Here is a 25,650-nt window from a genome sequence, read left to right on the forward strand (position 1 = left end):
ATGATAATTTCTGTGTCTGATAGTGATCAGGATCATAGGTAATTTGCACAACAATTTTTATAAGTAGTAACTTTTGATGAAATTTTCTCTTTGTCTTTAAAATATACTAGGAAATGGGAAGAAAGGTTTTTGCATATATTTATTATTTACCAATAATTATTCACTTTAAAGGCTTTTCATAAATGGTGCCAAAGGATATAGGGTCACAAATATTAGCCTTTGTACTTATTGTCATGTTTCCTATAGTTGTTTTGTGACAAATTTTGCTTCCCTCTTTAGAAGCTGGTAAGAGACTTACAGGAACATCACCATGGTAAGAATGTGTGCATTTTACAATTAATCTGTAAAAAGTATAATGTTCAGAACCTGACATTCTCTTTGCCTCTGTGTACTCCGATTTCAGCTTCTTTATTTCTTCTATAATCACAAGCTGAACAATTATCTCCCACACAGCATGAGTTATGGACAAACATCCTTAGGAAGGGAGATGATTCAGTGGATAAAGTCTCTTGCCATGAGTCTGTGAGAATGGAAGTTTGGATTCTCAGAATCCACATGAGGTCTTGAGGATCTCATGTGCATCTGAATCCTGGGGCACTTATGGTGAGGCAGGAGGTGGTGAGAGAGAATCCCCTGAAGTTTACTGGCTAGTTTGCCTGGGTTTCTTATTCATGAAGAAGGGATTGAGCCACAAAACCAAGGTTGGAAGAATGTTGCATGCTGTTATTCTAAAGGCTCCCTGACAAGCCCTCCTTTCTTGTTCCTAGGTGTGTGAATGTGGATAATGTCAGCTCTACCTCCTCTGTGAAGGTAAAATTCTTCTTTGTGAATTTAATTTTCTTATGAATTTTGTTACAATTCAGCAATAGTGTAACTATCCCAGTTTTATATGGAAAGATTGCTCAAGGGAGTCCACATTGTAGATGTGGAGATTTCTACAAACTGCAAGTGAGCAGTAAGTCCTTGTGGGTAGTGGTGGCCAATAAGAGAATGGACTCAAAAGACATAGTGAGTGGAAGACTGAGCGCAGTCCTCATACAATAGAAGATGTCTGATGTTTGACAAGTATTGTTTGCAGAAATGAGTACATGTTCGACTGATTTTAAAATGTGACTGTTACTAGACCATAATATTTCTTTTTTAAAAAATTTTTATTAGATATATTTCTTTACTTACTTTTCCAATGTTTTTCCCCTTCCTGGTTTCCGGTCCATGAGCCCCCATCCCTTCCCCCTCACCCTCTCCCATATCGGTTTTCCTGGGCTGGAGAGATGGCTCAGTGGTTAAGAGCACTGACTGAAAGAACCAAAAAAAAAAAGAAAAAACCAAAAAAAAAGGAGCACTGATTGCTCTTCCAGAGGTCTTGATGAATCCAATTCACAGCAACCACATGTTGACTGACGACCATCTATAATGAGATATGATGATCTCTCCTGGTGTGTCTGATGATAGCTACTGTATACTTATATATAATAAGTACTTCTTAGTAAGTCCAGACATTTCTATAATCCATGAATCTCCTAAGTGACTTTACCCTCAGGAAAATGCATGCAATTTTTATCTACCTTTGGACACTGCTATTTTAGGATCCTGTATGAGAGCATCTCCTTGGTTTCTCTATTTCATGTGTATTTACACTAAGGAGAAATTGTGGCTATGTAGCAGTTTGTAATATGTTCATCAAGTTTGTCTTATGAGAATAGAGCATTTTCTATTTGATTCTATGAGGGTATGTTGAAAGCTCTTCATCTAGAAAAACAACAAGTGTTTTTCCCAATTATCCAGCATTTTTAGATGCAGGGAGTCAATTACTGTATATTTCCATTTAAGTTCTTCTTTATGGATTTTAAAATAATATAAACTTATATTCTTTGTGCCACATTCAAACAGTTAAAATATTGTAGTGCTTTACTTAGATATTTCGATATCCAGTCTGAGGCTGCTTTATCACTGTGAGCTGCTCCAGGTTAAGAAACCTGTTTCTATATAACCTATAGCCCTATAGTGAGGGGCTGTGTGAATGAAGAGTGGCAATTTAATGATTTTTGAATGTGACTCAGTGGACAATTGTGTTTCTATAAAGCAGTTTCACCGGTTCTATGGTATGGACAGTGCTAGCAATTAAATTGCCATTTATTTGTAAATGAAAACTGTGCATTTTGGGATTCCCCACAATGGAAGAGGAAGACTGTTAGAAGGGGCCTCATTAATATTAATAATCATCTTAAACTAGAAGCAGAATAATTGACTGATAATGAATTAAGCTTAGTCTCAACAAGAACAAGGTCAAGTTTGTCAGTTAATGATTTTCTCTTAATCTAGGCTAGCATAAATATTTTAACTTCTTGATGGTATCCTATTAAGTTGTAAATAGGCATATAAGAAGATATTTTATATTTAATAATTTTGATTTTCATGTGTCAATATCCTGTAATTCCTAAAGAACATTGTTGATGTGAAAGCATGCATCCTAAAAGAATAGAGTTAATTTCAAGACCAAATAAAAAGTAAACTCTCTTCTCTGCATTGCAGGGAGAATCGGGAAGAAAATTCCATATAATACCTAAGAAGATCCAAAATATTTTTAGAAAATCTGGAGTTTATGTGTCTACTCGGGTAGACCCAATTCTTGAAGTATGGGAAGAAAATACATCTGCAACAGTAATCCCCACTGATGTGAGAAGTAACCTATTTCCTTTTGTGAAGGGGAGTGATGGGTGTTTGTGCCTATGCCTTCCTAGTGCAAGTAGTGAACGAGTAGAGAAAGATCAGCCTTGAGCATTCCCTTCACACTCTCCATATCCTCACTCCTTGCCAGTCACTGCATTAGGCATTGCTTCTCAACCTTCCTAACGCTGTGACCTTTAATACAGTTCCTCATGCTGTGGTGATTCCCAACCATACAACTGTTATGTTGCTACTGCATCAGTGTCAGATTGATAATATCATCAACTGTAATGTCGATTTGGTATTTTCAGAAGGTCTTTGCCAACCTGTGTGAGACTGTTCTATGCCCTCCTCCAATAGGGTATGACAGACAGGTTGAGAATCACTGTCATAAAATGTAATAATAGTAAATTAGACTATGGAAACAGAAGAAAAAACAGAAAATGAGCATGTTTTTAACTCACTGAGGAGAACTCATAAAAATACAGAAACCAAATAGTACATGCTCCTGGAAATAGGTACAGTCAACATGAAAGCGACCACCATAGTTGTGCTTCATTTACTTTGGATTGACTGACTTTATGTGTGTGAATGTTTTGCGTGTATTCTGTCTGTATACCATGTGCGTGTGCTTCCCACAAAAATCAGAAGAGGTCATTTCATCCTTTGTTCTTGTTGTTCCAGAATTTTGTCAACCAATATTATGTGTTTTACAAAGCAAAGCCAGGTGTCCTGGAGGAGCAATGAATGTTTTAAACTCCTCAGCCCCTTTTCCAGCACACAGATTTAATATGTTTGATAGGCAAAAAGATTAAAATTATCATCAGGGGAAATAAGAAGTCAGTCTTCTGATATTTCTTAACTTCCTGGACAGGACCTCAGCATTCTGGTTTTACCCATTGAAGTCCAAAGTACTTATAGGCGGGGTGCCCACAACAGGAGGCTGGGTATTTTGGTGTACACAGTTAATTCATGAACTCATAAATCAGGCAGGATGGTCTCTGTCAGTTCAAGGACATTCTGTACTTAATTTATTTGGGGAGTAGGAGAATGTAAGTTGAATTGTAGGTATCAAAAGATAACTTGTAGGAATCAATCTTTCCCTTCCTCTGTTTCCAGTCTCAGGTATCAAATTCAAGTTATCAGTCAGGCTGCCAAGTAGGTTTATCACATTGGTAGTATGATTTACACTTTGGTTAGCATTAACAGACAAACAGTAGATAAACTCTGCATGTGTGTGTGGGGGGGTTATTTAACATTAACACAAATGCTAAGCAGTGCATGGGAGGATCAGACAAAGAGATGGGAGTTCATGTGATTGAACACTTGGCCACTGATGGGAGATTGTTTAACTTTCGGGGTCTGGCCTTGCTAGCAGAAGGTTTTCAGTGGTAGATTTTAATGGCTATGACTACTTGTGGTACCAGTACTGTGTTATCTGCTTCCCGGTCTACCAGCATGTGAGAACCAACAATGTACTGCCAAAAGTCAGGCCTCCCTGTTCCTTCCTTGAAATAAGTGACTGGTTTTCCCCATCAGATATTTTGTCACAGAAAGTACAGAAACAAATTCAAAAGTAACAGCCATCTTTCCTGTTTAAATCCCCTTTCAGAAGTTACAAAGCAAGCAGAAGGGTGTGTCTGTTGATCTTACACACACTACTTACTCCTTACTCCACTGCATACTGTCAACACGTAGCTAACTACCTTCCTCTAGACCTCTAATTTCATCATTAGGAAAGAGGAAGTTCAGATATAATTATTACACATAATGGAATCATTAGAAACTGTAATTTACAGAAACCAAACTCAAATGCTCTTCGTTTATGCCTAGATAAATTTGGTTTCCAATTAACTACTACAGGTGATGAACCTGAGTAATTTTTATTCTAGGAAGAACTTAGCAAAGACATAGAACTCAGGTACTTTAATAAACAGAAATTCATTCGGCAATCACCTTCTATTGCAGTGAAAAGTCATTAGAATTTTCTAAACTAAAATTTCTAATGCAAACACATTTTATCCTAACTAGAATTTTATGATGCTATGGAATGTACAAATAATGGTGATGAATATAGTAACTAAATTTTATATGCCCATGATTAGAATACAATCCACAATATCATTACAGCAGTGGGATCTTACAGAGACAACTAAGACAAAGGTAGTTTCCATTCTTCCAAGGAATAAATGTCACTGAAGTAAAACTAAACATCATTTCTGATGTTAAATTTGAATAAAACCAAACGAACACAAGACTTCCCACAAGACTACATGGGAAATGCAGTGTAATGAGTATAAAATAAAAAAATGAAAGACCTTAGCTAGTTAATACCAGTTCTCTACCCCATGCTAGCGGAATACCAGGTATAAGTCATTATAAACAAGTACAGCCAGCAGGATTTACAATGACACAGGCACATTTCAAAGGTGATGCCTAGTTTGGCTGAAAGAAAAAGATCACATGAATGAGAAATTCACACTTACTACATTTCATTTTTATTCTAAACGGCTATACACCAATCTTTCTCCTTTTATTTTAAAAGCAGTAAATATATATACATATATACATATATACATATACTTGCATATATATGCATGTATACACATCTTCTCACGTACACATATGTAGTTACAAATACATACATGCGTATAAGTGCACACACATGTGTATATGCATATTTGCCAGCCAGATGGTTCAATGGGGTAGTGATAAGTAGTCTGGTAACACATTGCATATGAAAACATGACTATGTGTGTAACATACCCCATGGTTTGCTATATTCAAGTCTGTCTTTCTCAGGAAATCCAAGGAACTTAAATTCTCTCATGATCCATTTTAATAGTGTGAACACTAAGAGGAAATGCATGCTTCTTCAACATTATTCTTTGATCAACAGTCCTCCTTCACCTGTTCTGTTGAAACTTCTCTGTGATATATTGCTTGTTGATGCAGAGAATGTTTGACGTGTCAGTTTTGCAAGTAAGAAACGTAAATCATCCTCAAACCTGGCACTGAAAGTCAAAAGTAGACTGCCATGTTATGGGTTTCCCTGAGGTGTAAGGAAGAACAAACATGTGAAGATCTTATTTCTTATGCAGTATGAGTCAATGAGGCTTCCCATTTACAATGCAGCATCAAACCCATTCACAAGCCCAACTTCCTGAATTTATCTATTTAAATCAACGAGTGTTCCGGGCATCCTATCTAAGCTAGCTTTATGGAATTTGATAACACATTTTGTGACCAAATCCCCTGGGTAACACCACTTCACAGCTTTGAATGAATCCTTCAGACTCTGTTAAATACACTCTTATTGTAACTACCTGATGCTTATGTTAGTCACTTTCTATAGTTGTAAAAAATATCATGGGAAAGAAAATGTTTAGAAGAAAGAGATGGTGTGAAGTGGGTCTCTTGGTTAAATTGGATACAGAAATCACCATCATGATTCAGGCAGACAAGCATGACGATGAAGCAGCAGCTGAGAGATCACATCTTGACCTACACAGGAAAGAGAGAACTTAGTGGAAATGACACCAGTCTATTGAAATCTTATTTTTTATTAACTTGAGTATTTCTTATTTACATTTCGAATGTTATTCCCTTTCCTGGTTTCTAGGCCAACATCCCCCTAATCCCTCCCCCTCCCCTTCTTTATGGGTGTTCCCCTCCCCATCCTCCCCCCATTGCTGCCCTCCCCCCAACAATCACGTTCACTGGGGGTTCAGTCTTAGCAGGACCAAGGGCTTCCCCTTCCACTGGTGATCTTACTAGAATATTTATTGCTACCTATGAGGTCAGAGTCCAGGGTCAGTCCATGTATAGTCTTTAGGTAGTGGCTTAGTCCCTGGAAGCTCTGGTTGCTTGGCATTGTTGTTCATAAGGGGTCTCGAGCTCCTTCGAGCTCTTCGAGTTCTTTTTCTGATTCCTTCAACGGGGGTCCCGTTCTCAGTTCAGTGGTTTGCTGCTGGCATTCGGCTATGTATTTGCTGTATTCTGGCTGTGTCTCTCAGGAGAGATCTACATCCGTATCCTGACGGCATGCACTTCATCGCTTTATCCATATTGTCTAATTGGGTGGCTGTATATGATTGGGCCACATGTGGGGCAGGCTCTGAATGGGTGTTCCTTCTGTGTCTGTTTTAATCTTTGCCTCTCTATTCCCTGCCAAGGGTATTCTTGTTCCCCTTTTAAAGAAGGAGTGAAGCATTCACATTTTGATCATCCGTCTTGAGTTTCATTTGTTCTGTGCATCTAGGGTAATTCAAGCATTTGGGCTACTAGCCACTTATCAATGAGTGCATACCATGTGTGTTTTTCTGTGATTGGGTTGCCTCACTCAGGATGATATTTTCCAGTTGCAGCCATTTGCCTACGAATTTCATAAAGTTATTGTTTTTGATAGCTGAGTAATATTCCATTGTGTAGATGTACCATATTTTCTGTATCCATTCCTCTGTTGAAGGGCATCTGGGTTCTTTCCAGCTTCTGGCTATTATAAATAAGGCTGCTATGAACATAGTGGAGCACGTGTCTTTTTTATATGTCGGGGCAACTTTTGGGTATGTGCCCAAGAGAGGTATAGCTGGATCCTCAGGCAGTTCAATGTCCAATTTTCTGAGGAACCTCCAGACTGATTTCCAGAATGGTTGCACCAGTCTGCTTTCCCACCAACAATGGAGGAGTGTTCCCCTTTCTCCACATCCTCGCCAGCATTTGCTGTCACCTGAGTTTTTGATCTTACCCATTCTCACTGGTGTGAGGTGAAATCTCAGGGTTGTTTTGATTTGCATTTCCATTATGACTAAAGATGTTGAACATTACTTTAGATGTTTCTCAGCCATTTCGCCTTCCTCAGCTGTGAATTCTTTGTTTAGCTCTGAACCCCATTTTTTAATAGGGTTATTTGTCTCGCTGCGGGCTAACTTCTTGAGTTCTTTGTATATTTTGGATATAAGGCCTCTATCTGTTGTAGGATTGGTAAAGATCTTTTCCCAATCTGTTGGTGGCCGTTTTGTCCTACCCACAGTGTCCTTTGCCTTACAGAAGCTTTGCAGTTTTATGAGATCCCATTTGTCGATTCTTGATCTTAGAGCATAAGCCATTGGTGTTTTGTTCAGGAAATTTTTTCCAGTGCCCATGTGTTCCAGATGCTTCCCTAGTTTTTCTTCTATTAGTTTGAGTGTATCTGGTTTGATGTGGAGGTCCTTGATCCACTTGGACTTAAGCTTTGTACAGGGTGATAAGCATGGATCGATCTGCATTCTTCTACATGTTGACCTCCAGTTGAACCAGCACCATTTGCTGAAAATGCTATCTTTTTTCCATTGGATGGTTTTGGCTCCTTTGTCAAAAATCAAGTGCCCATAGGTGTGTGGGTTCATTTCTGGGTCTTCAATTCTGTTTCATTGGTCTATCTGTCTGTCTCTGTTCCAATACCATGCAGTTTTTATCATTATTGCTCTGTAATAGTGCTTGAGTTCAGGGATAGTGATTCCTCCTGAAGTCCTTTTATTGTTGAGGATAGTTTTAGCTATCTTGGGCTTTTTGTTGATGAATTTGCAAATTGTTCTTTCTAACTGTTTGAAGAACTGGATTGGTATTTTGATGGGGATTGCATTGAATCTGTAGATTGCTTTCGGTAAGATGGCCATTTTTACTATATTAATCCTGCCAATCCATGAGCATGGAAGATCTTTCCATCTTCTGAGGTCTTCTTCAATTTCTTTCTTCAGAGTCTTGAAGTTCTTATTGTACAGATCTTTTACTTGCTTGGATAAAGTCACACCGAGGTACTTTATATTATTTGGATCTATTATGAAGGGTGTTATTTCCCTAATTTCTTTCTCAGCTTTTTCTCTTTTGTGTAGAGGAAGGCTACTGATTTATTTGAGTTAATTTTATACCCAACCACTTTGCTGAAGTTGTTTATCAGCTTTTGTAGTTCTCTGGTGGAACTTTTGGGATCACTTAAATGTACTATCATATCATCTGCAAATAGTGATATTTTGACTTCTTCTTTTCCCATCTGTATCCCCTTGACCTCCATTTGTTGTCTGATTGCTCTGGCTAGAACTTCAAGAACTGTATTGAATAAGTAGGGAGAGAGTGGGCAGCCTTGTCTAGTCCCTGATTTTAGTGGGATTGCTTCAAGTTTCTCTCCATATTGTTTAATGTTAGCAACTGGTTTGCTCTATATGGCTTTTACTATGTTTAGGTATGGGCCTTGAATTCCTATTCTTTCCAGGACTTTTATCATGAAGTGGTGTTGAATTTTGTCAAATGCTTTCTCAGCATCTAATGAAATGATCATGTGGTTCTGTTCTTTCAGTTTGTTTATATAATGGATCACGTTGATGGTTTTCCGTATATTAAACTATCCCTGCATGCCTGGGATGAAGCCTACTTGATCATGGTGGATGATTGTTTTGATGTGTTCTTGGATTTGGTTTGCCAGATATTTATTGAGTATTCTTGTGTCGATATTCATAAGGGAAATTGTTCTGAGGTTCTCTTACTTTGTTGGGTCTTTGTGTGGTTTAGGTATAAGAGTAATTGTGGCTTCATAGAAGGAATTCGGTAGTGCTCCGTTTGTTTCATTTTTGTGGAATAGTTTGGAGAATATTGGTATGAGGTCTTCTATGAAGGTCTGATAGAATTCTGCACTGAATCCGTCTGGACCTGGGCCCTTTTTGGTTGGGAGACCTTTAATGACTGCTTCCATTTCCTTAGGAGTTATGGGGTTGTTTATCTGGTTTATATGTTCCTGATTTAACTTTGGTACCTGGTATCTGTCTAGGAAATTGTCCATTTCCTGCAGATTTTCAAGTTTTGTTGAATACAGGCTTTTATACTAAGATCTGATGATTTTTTGAATTTCGTCTGAATCTGTAGTTATGTCTCCCTTTTCATTTCTGATTTTGTTAATTTGGACACACTCTCTGTGTCCTCTAGTTAGTCTGGCTAAGGGTTTATCTATCTTAATGATTGTCTCAAAGAACCATCTCTTGGTTCTGTTGATTCTTTCTATGGTCCATTTGTTTCTACTTGGCTGATTTCAGCTCTGAGTTTGATTATTTCCTGCATTCTACTCCTCCTGGGTGTGTTTGCTTCTTTTTGTTCTAGAGCGTTTAGGGGTGTTGTCAAGCTGCTGACATATGCTCTTTCCTCTTTCTTTCTGCAGGCACTCAGCGTTATGAGTTTCCTCATAGCACAGCTTTCATTGTGTCCCATAAGTTTGGGTATGTTGTACCTTCGTTTTCATTAAATTCTAAGCAATCTTTAATTTCTTTCTTTATTTCTTCCTTGACCTGGTTATCATTGAATAGAGCATTGTTTTATTTCCACGTATATGTGGACATTCTTCCATTATTGTTATTGAAGACCAACTTTAGGCCATGGTGGTCTGATAAGATGCATGGGATTATTTCTATCTTTCTGTACCTGTTGAGGCCCGTTTTTTGACCAATTATATGGTCAATTTTGGAGAAAGTACCATGAGGAGCTGAGAAGAAGGTATATCCTTTTGCTTTAGGATAGAATGTTCTATAAATATCCGTTAAGTCCATTTGGCTCATGAATTCTCTTAATCTGTCTAGGTCTCTGTTTAATTTCTATTTCCATGATCTGTCCATTGATGAGAGTGGGGTGTTGAAATCTCCTACCATCATTGTGTGAGGTGCAATGTGTGTTTTGAGCTTTAGTAAGGTTTCTTTTATGTATGTAGGTGCCCTTGTATTTGGGGCATAGATATTTAGGATTGAGAGTTCATCTTGGTGGATTTTTCCTTTGATGAATATAAAGTGTCCTTCCTTATCTTTTTTGATGACTTTTGGTTGAAAATTGATTTTATTTGACATTAGAATGGCTACTCCAGCTTGCTTCTTCTGACCATTTGCTTGGAAAGTTGTTTTCCAGCATTTCACTCTGAGGTAGTGTCTGTCTTTGTCTCTGAGGTGTGTTTCCTGTAGGCAGCAGAATGCAGGGTCCTCGTTGCGTATCCAGTTTGTTAATCTATGTCTTTTCATTGGGGAGTTGAGGCCATTGATGTTGAGAGATATTAAGGAATAGTGATTATTGCTTCCTGTTATATTCATATTTGGATATGAGGTTATGTTTGTGCGCTTTTCTTCTCTTTGTTTTGTTGCCAAGACGATTAGTTTCTTGCTTCGTCTAGGGTATCTCTTGCCTCCTTATGTTGGGCTTTACCATTTATTATCCTTTGTAGTGCTGGATTTGTAGAAAGATATTGTGTAAATTTGGTTTTGTCCTGGAATATCTTGGTTTCTTCATCTATGTTAATTGAGAGTTTTGCAGGATGCAGTAACCTGGGCTGGCATTTGTGTTCTCTTAGGTTCTGTATGACATCTGTCCAGGATCTTCTGGATTTTATAGTTTCTGGCGAAAAGTCTGTATGATTCTGATAGGTCTGCCTTTATGTTACTTGATCTTTTTCCCTTACTGCTTTTAATATTCTTTCTTTATTTTGTGCGTTTGGTGTTTTGACTATTATGTGACGGGAGCTGTTTCTTTTCTGGTTCAATCTATTTGGAGTTCTGTAGGCTTCTTGTATGCTTATGGGTATCTCTTTCTTTAGGTTAGGGAAGATTTCTTCTATGATTTTGTTGAAGATATTTACTGGTCCTTTGAGCTGGGAGTCTTCACTCTCTTCTATACCTATTATCCTTAGGTTTGATCTTCTCATTGAGTCCTGGATTTCCTGTATGTTTTGGACCAGTAGCTTTTTCCGCTTTACATTATCTTTGACTGTTGAGTTGATGATTTCTATGGAATCTTCTGCTCCTGAGATTCTCTCTTCCATATCTTGTATTCTGTTGGTGAAGCTCGTATCTACAGCTCCTTGTCTCTTCTTTAGGTTTTGTATTTCCAGGGTTGTTTCCATGTGTTCTTTCTTGATTGCTTCTATTTCCATTTTCAATTCCTTCAACTGTTTGATTGTGTTTTCCTGGAATTCTTTCAGGGATTTTTGTGACTCCTCTCTATGGGCTTCTACTTGTTTATTTATGTTTTCCTGGAATTCTTTCAGGGATTTTTGCGATTCCTCTCTGTCGGCTTCTACTTGTTCTCTAAGGGAGTTATTCACGTCTTTCTGGAAGTTCTCCAGCATCATGATCAAATATGATTTTGAAACTAGATCTTGCTTTTCTTGTGTGTTTGGATATTTTGTGTTTGCTTTGGTGGGAGAATTGGGCTCCGATGATGCCATGTAGTCTTGGTTTCTGTTGCTTGGGTTCCTGTGCTTGCCTCTCGCCATCAGATTATCTCTAGTGTTACTTTGTTCTGCTATTTCTGACAGTGGCTAGACTGTCCTATATGCCTGTTTTTCAGGAGTGCTGTAGACCTGTTTTCCTGTTTTCTTTCAGCCAGTTATGGGAACAGAGTGTTCTGCTTTGGGGCGTGTAGTTTTTCCTATCTACAGGTCTTCAGCTGTTCCTGTGGGCCTGTGCCCTGAATTCACCAGGCAGGTCACTTGGAGCAGAAAAGTTGGTCTTACCTGTGATCCGGAGGCTCAAGGTTGCTCATGGGGTGTTGCTTATGAGCTCTCCGCGGCGGCAGCCACCAGGAAGTTCTGACCGCCCTTTCCGGGAGCTTCTGTGCACCAGGGTTCCAGATGGCGTTTGGTGTTTTCCTCTGGAGTCAGTAATGTGTGCAGAGTGCAGTCTCTTCTGGTTTCCCAGGCATGTCTGCCTCTCTGAAGGTTTAGCTCTCCCTCCCACAGGATTTGGGTGTAGAGAACTGTTTATATGGTCAGTCCCTTCAGGTTCTGGCGGTGTCTCAGATGCCAAAAGAAAGCACTGTTGTTCTACTCTGTTTCCAGCTCTGTCTCTCTATTGAAATCTTAAACCTCATCCTGGCAACAGTTTTACTACAAAACAGCCCCACCACCTACTCCTTTTGAAAATAATTCAGCGCTCTGCACAGCAAGCATAATGTGAGCCTATGGGGCTGTTGACATTCAAGCCACCACAGAGGTGCTGGATGAGGTCTTAATATACATCCTGTAAGTGTAGCAATAGTCATGATGTTACAGAATAGTTGACGATACTGTGCCCTCCTCCCAGATTGCGTTGTTTACTTATAAACAAATTTCTACTAATTGCTGTGGTTCAGCCTTTGCACAGACCTTTAATCTCTCAAACTGGAATGTAGACATTTCCTTAGTACCCACCCTTAATGCTAAGTAATCAATGTAACCTTAGTTTATAGAATGAAGCACCTCGTTTAAAAGTGATGCTTAATTGCATGAAAGAGAAGGTGATTATCCAGAGAAAGATTTGGTATAAAGAATATTCCCATCTCTCTCACGAAGGAATAAGAAAAGTGGCTACTTGAGGGGTAGTGCAGCAGAAAGTACAAAAAGATGGGGGGAGAGAGAGAGAGAGAGAGAGAGAGAGGGAGGAGGGAGGGAGGGGCGGAGGGAGGGAGGTGGCCTTTTTACTTGGAGAGTTTTAGAGAGAAACAGTGCAGAATGAACCATAGAATATGAAGGAAAGAGAATATTACAAAATCACTATTTAGAGGAAGAGTAGAGCAAAACATCAGAGGCCAAGAGTCACATTTTGTCCTTTCTATTTATATATTTCCATCTTACAAGGAAAAATGACTTCAGGTAGCAAAGAGCAGAAGAAATCTAAGTATAAACCTAAAGAGATCCACAGTAAAGACTTTGAAAAACTCTGGGCCAATTACTCAAGCAGACAGGAAGCAGACTTCACTGAATGTCACTGAATGTCGTGCTAACTTTCGACAGAATACACAAATAGTTTGGGGACTATGAATCCAGGTTCTGACATTATCAGAAGGGTGATAGAATGAATAAAATCAGTAAATTTTCAATCAAAAGTATCACTGCTAATTTTCGTTTTAGGATGAAAAATATAAAACAGATAATTTCTATGCGGTGTCTTCTGAGCATAGAAATTCTATTCCTAAGGCTACTGCTGATCGTGAAGCTTCCACCTCTACTGCTGACAGCCTGGATGCTGCCGAGCCTGACCCAACAAATTCTACAAATGCTACTGACTGTCTGGCTGCTCTTGAGCGTGAGCTGACTAATTCCAACAACACTGCTGACTGTCTGGCTGACCTTGAGCCTGATCCGACGATTTCTACCAATGCCGCTGACTTTCAGGCTGCTGTTGCACCAGAGCCAACTATGTCCACCCACCCTGCTGACTGTCTGCCTGATGTGGAACCAGAGCCAACTATGTCCACCCACCCTGCTGACACTCTGGCTGCTCTTGAGCCTGAGCTGACTACTTTCAACAACACTGCTGACTGTCTGGCTGACCTTGAGCCTGAGCCAAACATGTCCACCCACCCTGCTGACAGTCTGCCTGATGTGGAACCAGAGCCAACTATGTCCAATCACCCTGCAGACACTCTGGCTGCTCTTGAGCCTGAACTGACTAATTCCAACAACACTGCTGACTGTCTGGCTGACCTTGAGCCTGATCCGACGATTTCTACCAATGCCGCTGACTTTCAGGCTGCTGTTGCACCAGAGCCAACTATGTCCACCCACCCTGCTGACTGTCTGCCTGATGTGGAACCAGAGCCAACTATGTCCACCCACCCTGCTGACACTCTGGCTGCTCTTGAGCCTGAGCTGACCAATTTCAACAACACTGCTGACTGTCTGGCTGACCTTGAGCCTGATCCGACTATTTCTACCAATGCCGCTGACTTTCAGGCTGCTGTTGCACCAGAGCCAACTATGTTCACCTACCCTGCTGACTGTCTGCCAGATGTGGAACCAGAGCCAACTATGTCCACCCACCCTGCTGACACTCTGGCTGATCTTGAGCCTGAGCTGACTAATTCCAACAACACTGCTGACTGTCTGGCTGACCTTGAGCCTGATCCGACGATTTCTACCAATGCCGCTGACTTTCAGGCTGCTGTTGCACCAGAGCCTGCTATGTCCACCTACCCTGCTGACTGTCTGCCAGATGTGGAACCAGAGCCAACTATGTCCACCCACCCTGCTGACACTCTGGCTGCTCTTGAGCCTGAGCTGACTAATTCCAACAACACTGCTGACTGTCTGGCTGACCTTGAGCCTGATCCGACGATTTCTACCAATGCCGCTGACTTTCAGGCTGCTGTTGCACCAGAGCCTGCTATGTCCACCAACCCTGCTGACAGTATGGCAGCTGTTGAGCCTGAGCCGACTATGTCCACCCACCCTGCTGACATTCTGACTGCTGATGAGCCTGAACATAATAATTCTACCAAAGCTGCTGACTGTCTGGCTGACCTTGAGCCTGAGCCAAACATGTCCACCCACCCTGCTGACAGTCTGCCTGATGTGGAACCAGAGCCAACTATGTCCACCCACCCTGCTGACACTCTGGCTGCTCTTGAGCCTGAGCTGACCAATTTCAACAACACTGCTGACTCTCTGGCTGACCTTGAGCCTGATCCGACGATTTCTACCAATGCCGCTGACTTTCAGGCTGCTGTTGCACCAGAGCCTGCTATGTCCACCTACCCTGCTGACTGTCTGCCAGATGTGGAACCAGAGCCAACTATGTCCACCCACCCTGCTGACACTCTGGCTGCTCTTGAGCCTGAGCTGACTAATTCCAACAACACTGCTGACTGTCTGGCTGACCTTGAGCCTGATCCGACGATTTCTACCAATGCCGCTGACTTTCAGGCTGCTGTTGCACCAGAGCCTGCTATGTCCACCAACCCTGCTGACAGTATGGCAGCTGTTGAGCCTGAGCCGACTATGTCCACCCACCCTGCTGACATTCTGACTGCTGATGAGCCTGAACATAATAATTCTACCAAAGCTGCTGACTGTCTGGCTGACCTTGAGCCTGAGCCAAACATGTCCACCCACCCTGCTGACAGTCTGCCTGATGTGGAACCAGAGCCAACTATGTCCACCCACCCTGCTGACACTCTGGCTGCTCATGAGCCTGAGCTGACTAATTTCAACTACACTGCTGACTGTCTGGCTGACCTTGAGCCTGATCCGACTATTTCTACCAATGCCGCTGACTTTCAGACTGCTGTTGCACCAGAGCCAACTATGTCCACCCACCCTGCTGACTGTCTGCCTGATGTGGAACCAGAGCCAACTATGTCCACCCACCCTGCTGACACTCTGGCTGCTCTTGAGCCTGAGCTGACTAATTCCAACAACACTGCTGACTGTCTGGCTGACCTTGAGCCTGATCCGACTATTTCTACCAATGCCGCTGACTGTCGGGCTGCTGTTGCACCAGAGCCCGCTATGTCCACCAACCCTGCTGACAGTATGGCAGCTTTTGAGCCTGAGCCGACTATGTCCACCCACCCTGCTGACATTCTGACTGCTGACGAGCCTGAACATAATACTTCTACCAAAGCTGCTGACTGTCGGGCTGACCTTGAGCCTGAGCCAAACATGTCCACCCACCCTGCTGACAGTCTTTCTGATGTGGAACCAGAGCCAACTATGTCCACCCACCCTGCTGACACTCTGGCTGCTCTTGAGCCTGAGCTGACCAATTTCAACAACACTGCTGACTGTCTGGCTGACCTTGAGCCTGATCCGACGATTTCTACCAATGCCGCTGACTTTCAGGCTGCTGTTGCACCAGAGCCTGCTATGTCCACCTACCCTGCTGACTGTCTGCCAGATGTGGAACCAGAGCCAACTATGTCCACCCACCCTGCTGACACTCTGGCTGCTCTTGAGCCTGAGCTGACTAATTCCAACAACACTGCTGACTGTCTGGCTGACCTTGAGCCTGATCCGACGATTTCTACCAATGCCGCTGACTTTCAGGCTGCTGTTGCACCAGAGCCTGCTATGTCCACCAACCCTGCTGACAGTATGGCAGCTGTTGAGCCTGAGCCGACTATGTCCACCCACCCTGCTGACATTCTGACTGCTGATGAGCCTGAACATAATAATTCTACCAAAGCTGCTGACTGTCTGGCTGACCTTGAGCCTGAGCCAAACATGTCCACCCACCCTGCTGACAGTCTGCCTGATGTGGAACCAGAGCCAACTATGTCCACCCACCCTGCTGACACTCTGGCTGCTCTTGAGCCTGAGCTGACCAATTTCAACAACACTGCTGACTCTCTGGCTGACCTTGAGCCTGATCCGACGATTTCTACCAATGCCGCTGACTTTCAGGCTGCTGTTGCACCAGAGCCTGCTATGTCCACCTACCCTGCTGACTGTCTGCCAGATGTGGAACCAGAGCCAACTATGTCCACCCACCCTGCTGACACTCTGGCTGCTCTTGAGCCTGAGCTGACTAATTCCAACAACACTGCTGACTGTCTGGCTGACCTTGAGCCTGATCCGACGATTTCTACCAATGCCGCTGACTTTCAGGCTGCTGTTGCACCAGAGCCTGCTATGTCCACCAACCCTGCTGACAGTATGGCAGCTGTTGAGCCTGAGCCGACTATGTCCACCCACCCTGCTGACATTCTGACTGCTGATGAGCCTGAACATAATAATTCTACCAAAGCTGCTGACTGTCTGGCTGACCTTGAGCCTGAGCCAAACATGTCCACCCACCCTGCTGACAGTCTGCCTGATGTGGAACCAGAGCCAACTATGTCCACCCACCCTGCTGACACTCTGGCTGCTCATGAGCCTGAGCTGACTAATTTCAACTACACTGCTGACTGTCTGGCTGACCTTGAGCCTGATCCGACTATTTCTACCAATGCCGCTGACTGTCGGGCTGCTGTTGCACCAGAGCCCGCTATGTCCACCAACCCTGCTGACAGTATGGCAGCTGTTGAGCCTGAGCCGACTATGTCCACCCACCCTGCTGACATTCTGACTGCTGACGAGCCTGAACATAATACTTCTACCAAAGCTGCTGACTGTCGGGCTGACCTTGAGCCTGAGCCAAACATGTCCACCCACCCTGCTGACAGTCTTTCTGATGTGGAACCAGAGCCAACTATGTCCACCCACCCTGCTGACACTCTGGCTGCTCTTGAGCCTGAGCTGACCAATTTCAACAACACTGCTGACTGTCTGGCTGACCTTGAGCCTGATCCGACGATTTCTACCAATGCCGCTGACTTTCAGGCTGCTGTTGCACCAGAGCCTGCTATGTCCACCTACCCTGCTGACTGTCTGCCAGATGTGGAACCAGAGCCAACTATGTCCACCCACCCTGCTGACACTCTGGCTGCTCTTGAGCCTGAGCTGACTAATTCCAACAACACTGCTGACTGTCTGGCTGACCTTGAGCCTGATCCGACGATTTCTACCAATGCCGCTGACTTTCAGGCTGCTGTTGCACCAGAGCCTGCTATGTCCACCAACCCTGCTGACAGTATGGCAGCTGTTGAGCCTGAGCCGACTATGTCCACCCACCCTGCTGACATTCTGACTGCTGATGAGCCTGAACATAATAATTCTACCAAAGCTGCTGACTGTCTGGCTGACCTTGAGCCTGAGCCAAACATGTCCACCCACCCTGCTGACAGTCTGCCTGATGTGGAACCAGAGCCAACTATGTCCACCCACCCTGCTGACACTCTGGCTGCTCTTGAGCCTGAGCTGACTAATTTCAACAACACTGCTGACTGTCTGGCTGACCTTGAGCCTGATCCGACTATTTCTACCAATGCCGCTGACTTTCAGACTGCTGTTGCACCAGAGCCAACTATGTCCACCCACCCTGCTGACTGTCTGCCTGATGTGGAACCAGAGCCAACTATGTCCACCCACCCTGCTGACACTCTGGCTGCTCTTGAGCCTGAGCTGACTAATTCCAACAACACTGCTGACTGTCTGGCTGACCTTGAGCCTGATCCGACTATTTCTACCAATGCCGCTGACTGTCGGGCTGCTGTTGCACCAGAGCCCGCTATGTCCACCAACCCTGCTGACAGTATGGCAGCTGTTGAGCCTGAGCCGACTATGTCCACCCACCCTGCTGACATTCTGACTGCTGACGAGCCTGAACATAATACTTCTACCAAAGCTGCTGACTGTCGGGCTGACCTTGAGCCTGAGCCAAACATGTCCACCCACCCTGCTGACAGTCTGCCTGATGTGGAACCAGAGCCAACTATGTCCACCCACCCTGCTGACACTCTGGCTGCTCTTGAGCCTGAGCTGACCAATTTCAACAACACTGCTGACTGTCTGGCTGACCTTGAGCCTGATCCGACTATTTCTACCAATGCCGCTGACTTTCAGGCTGCTGTTGCACCAGAGCCAACTATGTCCACCTACCCTGCTGACTGTCTGCCAGATGTGGAACCAGAGCCAACTATGTCCACCCACCCTGCTGACACTCTGGCTGCTCTTGAGCCTGAGCTGACTAATTTCAACAACACTGCTGACTGTCTGGCTGACCTTGAGCCTGATCCGACTATTTCTACCAATGCCGCTGACTGTCGGGCTGCTGTTGCACAAGAGCCCGCTATGTCCACCAACCCTGCTGACAGTATGGCAGCTGTTGAGCCTGAGCCGACTATGTCCACCCACCCTGCTGACATTCTGACTGCTGACGAGCCTGCACATAATACTTCTATCAAAGGTGCTGACTGTCTGGCTGACCTTGAGCCTGAGCCAAACATGTCCACCCACCCTGCTGACAGTCTGCCTGATGTGGAACCAGAGCCAACTATGTCCAATCACCCTGCTGACACACTGGCTGCTCTTGAGCCTGAGTCGACTAAATCCTCCAATGCTGCTGACTGTCTGGCCTATGTTGAGCCAGAGCCAGCTATGTCCACCCACCATGCCGACAGTCTGGCTGCTCTTGAGCATGAGCTGTCTCATGCCAACAAAGATGCTGACTGTCTGGCTTCTCTCAAGGCTGAGCTGATTAATTCCACCAATGCTACTGATTGTCTGGCTTCTGTTGGGACTGAGACAACCATGTCCACCCAGCCTACTGACAATTTGGCAGCTGTTGAGCCTGAACATAATTCCACCAATACTGCTGACGGTAAGGACTCTGTTGAACAAGAGCCATCTAAGCCCACCAACCGTGCCGACAGCCTGGCTGCTCTTGAGCATGAGCTGACTAATTCCAACAACACTGCTGACTGTCTGGCTTCTCAGAAGGCTGAGTCAATTGATTCTACCAATGCTACTGATTGTTTGGCTTCTGTTGGGACTGAGACAACTATGTCCACCCACCCGGCTGACAATATGGCTACTGATGAGCTTGAGGCTACACATTCCACCAATGCTGCTTACTTTCTGGCGGCTCTTGAGCCCCAGTCGACTAATTCCTCCAATGCTGCTGATATTCTGGCTTCTGTTGGGTCTGAGACAACCATGTCTACCCACCTTGCTGATATTCCTATTGCTCATGAGCCTGACTATAATGATTCTACCAATGCTGCTGACAGTCTGGACTCCGTTGAGCCAGAGCCAGCTATGTCCACCCACCGTGCCGACAGTCTGGCTGCTCTTGAGCATGAGCTGTCTCATGCCAACAAAGCTGCTGACTGTCTGGCTTCTCTCAAGGCTGAGCCAACCATGTCCACCCAGCCTGCTGACAGTTCGGCAGCTGTTGAGCCTGAGCCTACAATTTCCACCAGAGCTGCTGATTTTCTGGCTACTGTTCTGCCAGAGCTAACTAGGTCAAACCACCCTGCTGACTGTCTGGACTCTGTTCAGCCTGAGTCATCTATGTCCACACACCCTGCTGATAATATGGCTACTGATGAGCTTGAGCCTACAAATTCGACCAACGCTGCTTACTGTCTGGCTGCTCTTGAGCCTGAGTCGACTAAATCCTCCAATGCTGCTGACTGTCTGGCCTATGTTGAGCCAGAGCCAGGTATGTCCACCCACCGTGCCGACAGTCTGGCTGCTCTTGAGCATGAGCTGTCTCATGCCAACAAAGATGCTGACTGCCTGCCTTCTCTCAAGACTGAGCTGATTAATTCCATCAATGCTACTGATTGTCTGGCTTCTTTTCGGACTGAGACAACCATGTCCACCCAGCCTACTGACAGTGTGGCAGCTGTTGAGCCTGAACATAATAGTTCCACCAATGCTGCTGATGGTCTGGGCTCTGTTGAACAAGAGCCAGCTAATCCCACCCACCGTTCCAACAGTCTGGCTGCTCTTGAGCATGAGCTGACTAATTCCAACAACACTGCTGACTGTCTGGCTTCTCAGAAGGCTGAGTCAATTGATTCTACCAATGCTACTGATTGTTTGGCTTCTGTTGGGACTGAGACAACTATGTCCACCCACCCTGCTGACAATATGGCTATGGATGAGCTTGAGCCTACACATTCCACCAATGCTGCTTACTTTCTGGCCGCTCTTGAGCCCCAGTCGACTAATTCCTCCAATACTGCTGATATTCTGGCTTCTGTTGGGTCTGAGACAACCATGTCTACCCACCTTGCTGATATTCCTATTGCTCATGAGCCTGACTATAATGATTCTACCAATGCTGCTGACAGTCTGGACTCCGTTGAGCCAGAGCCAGCTATGTCCACCCACCATGCCGACAGTCTGGCTGCTCTTGAGCATGAGCTGTCTCATGCCAACAAAGCTGCTGACTGTCTGGCTTCTCTCAAGGCTGAGCCAACCATGTCCACCCAGCCTGCTGACAGTTCGGCAGCTGTTGAGCCTGAGCCTACAATTTCCACCAGAGCTGCTGATTTTCTGGCTACTGTTCTGCCAGAGCTAACTAGGTCAAACCACCCTGCTGACTGTCTGGACTCTGTTCAGCCTGAGTCATCTATGTCCACACACCCTGCTGATAATATGGCTACTGATGAGCTTGAGCCTACAAATTCGACCAACGCTGCTTACTGTCTGGCTGCTCTTGAGCCTAAGTCGACTAAATCCTCCAATTCTGCTGACTGTCTGGCCTATGTTGAGCCAGAGCCAGGTATGTCCACCCACCGTGCCGACAGTCTGGCTGCTCTTGAGCATGAGCTGTCTCATGCCAACAAAGATGCTGGCTGTCTGGCTTCTCTCAAGGCTGAGCTGATTAATTCCACCAATGCTACTGATTGTCTGGCTTCTGTTGGGACTGAGACAACCATGTCCACCCAGCCTGCTGACAGTTTGGCAGCTGTTGAGCCTGAACATAATAATTCTACCAATGCTGCTGACGGTCTGGACTCTATTGAACAAGAGCCAGCTATGCCCACCCCCCGTTCCGACAGTCTGGCTGCTCTTGAGCATGAGCTGTCTCATGCCAATAAAGCTGCTGACTGTCTGGCTTCTCTCAAGGCTGAGCCAACCATGTCCACCCAGCCTGCTGACACTTTGGCATCTGTTGAGCCTGAGCCTACTTTTTCCACCAAAGCTGCTGATTGTCTGGCTACTGTTCAGCCTGAGCTAACTAGGTCAAACCACCCTGCTGACTGTCTGGATTCTGTTCAGCCTGAGTCATCTATGTCCCCACACCCTGCTGACAGTTTGGTAGCTATTGAGCCTGAACTGACTAATTCCACCAAAGCTGCTGACTGTCTGGACTCTGCTGAGCCAGAGCCAACTATGGCCACCCACCATGCTGACATTCTGACTGCTGTTGAGCCTGAACATACTAATTGCTCCAGTACTGCTGACTGTCTGCCTGCTGTTCAGCCTGAGTCCAGTATGTCCACCCACCCTGCTGACAGTATGGCTGCTATTGATGCTGAGCCTACAGATCCTGCCATTGTTGCTGACTGTCTGGCTGCTCTTGAACCTCGGCTGTCTGTTACATGTGCTGCTGACAGTAGTGTGTTAGTTGAGAGTCATGACTCAGGACCAGCTAGTCACATTGGATTGGATTATGTAGTTGATTTACCTCTTTACAAGGAGAGTACAAGGTACAAACCCCATGCTGACCCAGAGCCCACTCCTGGTTCCTGCACTTGTTATTCCCTTGACTCCATTCAAATGACTAACCTGACTCTTTTGATATCCCTTAGTGAAGAAGAAATATTTGATTCTGCTACTTCAGATGAGGAATCTTCTTTTACTCCTGACGTAGAAGAAGGTCTGCCTGCTACTCAGGGTGCTGAGGATATTTTTCATGCTTCCGCACGAGCTGAACCAATAAACCACAGCTTGATCCTTCTCAGGGAGAGTGGATATCTTCGGGCAACAGAGATACCACGCATACCTTTTTTGCTCTTCATATGGCTTATATCCTCACTCTTATCCATCATAACATGGATGAAAATCCAAATTCAACAAGCATGGCATGAAGAAAATGGCCAAGGAGCTCCCACTAAGAAGAGAGTCGGACCAGGTAAGTTAAACTAAAATAGTAGCTTAAAATAGATTAAGATTGTTTTACTAGAAACCTAGGTCTCTTTTGTTAATAAATTTCATACTTCTATAGGGCTATTTACGCATAACCTAGAACCTGAAAAATTTATTTTTTCTCAATTTATAGAAAATAATTTTCATAATGTAACAAATCCAGTTTAGAGAAATACAACTGACCAGGTAATATTTTTTCCTACTTGGATGTTTCCTATTCTAGAATGAGGAGATTATTGTCACTTCCAGTGAAAACATGTGTTTCCTGAATGACTAAGCCGGGAAAACTTCCTGTTAAATGTTATTGTCTATTTATCGCTGTCATTCTGAACTCTGACTTCTGAAGTTAGCATAGCCTTTGACCGCAACATTCCAGAAGAAGCAACTTCTGAGATTAAAAATAACAAGAGAAGCATCCACCTTCTCACTGTTTCTCTCTACATTGATATGTCTACATTGATATCTACATGAATATGACACTGATGTTGTTGATGCTGGGCATGACAATATCACCAGAGATGTGCCTGATGATACTGTTAATAATTCTTCTTTTTCTTCTAGTGGCTGCGGCTCCTGATCCCTAGACCCTTGATGCTCCTCCAGGATCGATTGGAATATCAAAACACAGTCTGTGTGGGAGAATTGATCATATATATAAATTTTAAAATAAAATGTTCAGTCTGATTGTAGACTGAAGTAAAAATTGATTGTTTCATTGGAGTCTCAGTTGTGCCATGTGATGCTTCCTGGAAACTTTTTTCAATTATTTTCAATTTTAATATTTTCAATTTTAATATTTACTTATTTACTTTACATCCTGCTCACTGCCCCCTCCCTGTCAGCCTCTCCCATAATTGTTCCCTTGTGCCCCACTCTCCTTCTCCTCTCAGTGGGTAGGGGCCATTTGGTTATCTTCCCACCCTGGAACATGAAGTCTCTGTGAGACTAATCTAGGACACAATCTAGCTAGAAGAACCTATTCTGCATACAGGCAACATCCTTTAGGATAACCCATGCTGTAATTGTTTGGGACTCACACAAAGATCAAGCTGCACATCTCCTACCTATGTGTGTGGAGGCTTAGGACCAGCCTCTGTATGTTCTTTGGTTGGTGGTTCAGTCTCTAAGAGCCCTAAGAGTCCAGGTCAGGTGATTTGGTTAGTCTTCCTGTGGCGTTCTTATCGTCTGAGGGACTGCAATCCTTCCACTTATTTTTCCATGACAGTCTTCAAGATCCATCCAATTTTAGCTGGGAGTGTTCATCTAAGTCAGCTTCTGGGTGAACCCTCTCATGGGACAGCCTATGCTAGACTCTGTCTGCAAGCATAACAGGATATCATTAATAGTGTCAGGGACTGTTGCTTGACAATGCGATGGGTTTCAAGTTGGGTAGGCTGGTGGTTGGCTTTTCCCTCAGTCTCTCCTCCAGCCCTGTTCCTTCATTGACTGTAGACAGGAAAAAAATTGGATTTAAAGTTTTGTGGTTGGGTTGATGTTCGAATTGCTCCAGTGGGCTTGCTGCGTAGCTAGAAGAGCCAGTCACCCCAGGCTCTGTATCCCCAAGGCTATGATTCACAACCTCCACTGATTCTTGTGTGCCTCCCCTATCCCATTCTCTGTCTCTCTCTCTGAGGTTGTACCCTCACTCAACACCCTTACAAGTTACAGATCTCCATTCATTATCATGGTTCCCTCCTCCTTCCCACACTGAACCCTGCCTGACCCTATCCCTTTCTATCTCCTTTCTTAATCAGCTCCTTTCATCCATCCATATGCCTTCCATGACCATTCTATATTCTCAAATATCCTTTCTTGTGCCCTTCTTTTTCTACCTTCTTGGGTCTGTAGAGTCTATCATGGGCATCCTGTATTTTATGGGCTGCCTCCTGAGAGGGAGGGGTCATGCTTACCTTCCTTTTCACTGAGCCCCACTGGATTGCATTCCTATTTAGGGCTCCTAGGCATAAGAGGCCTGTATAACTAAAGAGAGCCAATCCTAGGCCTTCTATAAGAAAACATAATCATTGAATTAAGTCATAAATACTTTTCCAATGTTTCTTTTAGAGCCCATCTATTCAGCACTTTAACATGTTTAAGTTAAAGAAATTACATTTTTTTATATCATTAAATTGATTAGATTTATATGTAGAAGATTTTGCTGCTGTGCATTTTCTATGCAGTATGTGTGATAGAATTCAGTACTGGTTCCCCTGGAATTGGAGTTACAGATAGTTGTGAGTGACCAGCAATGTGCTAGCAATTAAAACTGAGAGCTCTACAGTCAAAACTAGAACTCTTAACAGCCCATCCATCTCTAAAGGTATATATATATATATATATATATATATATATATATATATATATATATCTCAACATGGTAAATTTTATCATAAAATCTTATGAAATTTCAATACATTGTCTAGTTTATGTAAAAAAAAATTCACTAAGAACATTTTACTCTAATATGACCTGTGTTTGCAGATGGGTCAAAGACATTTTGAATTGGATCTATGACCCTGAACCCCAGTACTCACATTGTGTACATGTGTACATCTTGTTTGTGCATTGATCCACATATGAAAGATAGAGACTGATATTGTCTTTCTCTCACTTTACCCCCCACACGTGGATTACTGTGTTTGGGCCAAAGGACAATGCCACTTGACAGTTCTGTTCTGCTATACTGTGGGTTCTAGGGACTGAATACAGACCATCAACCCTCATTTTCGTTCCACCCC

At 43.8% G+C, this 25,650-nt stretch overlaps 1 protein-coding gene across 1 annotated transcript; it reads left to right on the plus strand.

Annotated features, from left to right (window-relative positions):
- LOC148000466 (uncharacterized) lies at positions 1–23,619 on the plus strand. Its single transcript, XM_087589583.1, has 5 exons — positions 1–38; positions 768–810; positions 13,559–22,473; positions 22,576–22,898; positions 23,474–23,619. The coding sequence occupies exons 1-5, from the start codon at positions 1–3 to the stop codon at positions 23,494–23,496; spliced, it is 9,342 nt and encodes a 3,113-aa protein (XP_087445709.1). The 3' UTR covers positions 23,497–23,619.
- The last annotated feature ends 2,031 nt before the right edge of the window (positions 23,620–25,650 follow it).

This window comes from Rattus norvegicus, chromosome 16, assembly GCF_021556685.1.
Source record: "Rattus norvegicus strain SHRSP/BbbUtx chromosome 16, alternate assembly SHRSP_T2T, whole genome shotgun sequence".
Lineage (NCBI taxonomy): Eukaryota > Metazoa > Chordata > Mammalia > Rodentia > Muridae > Rattus > Rattus norvegicus.

Coding starts and splice junctions, on each gene's coding strand:
- LOC148000466 (XM_087589583.1), top strand. CDS start 1: ATGATAATTTCTGTGTCTGATAGTGATCAGGATCATAG. Junction 39..767: donor GATAGTGATCAGGATCATAG/GTAATTTGCACA, acceptor TCTTGTTCCTAG/GTGTGTGAATGTGGATAATG. Junction 22,474..22,575: donor CTTTACAAGGAGAGTACAAG/GTACAAACCCCA, acceptor GATATCCCTTAG/TGAAGAAGAAATATTTGATT.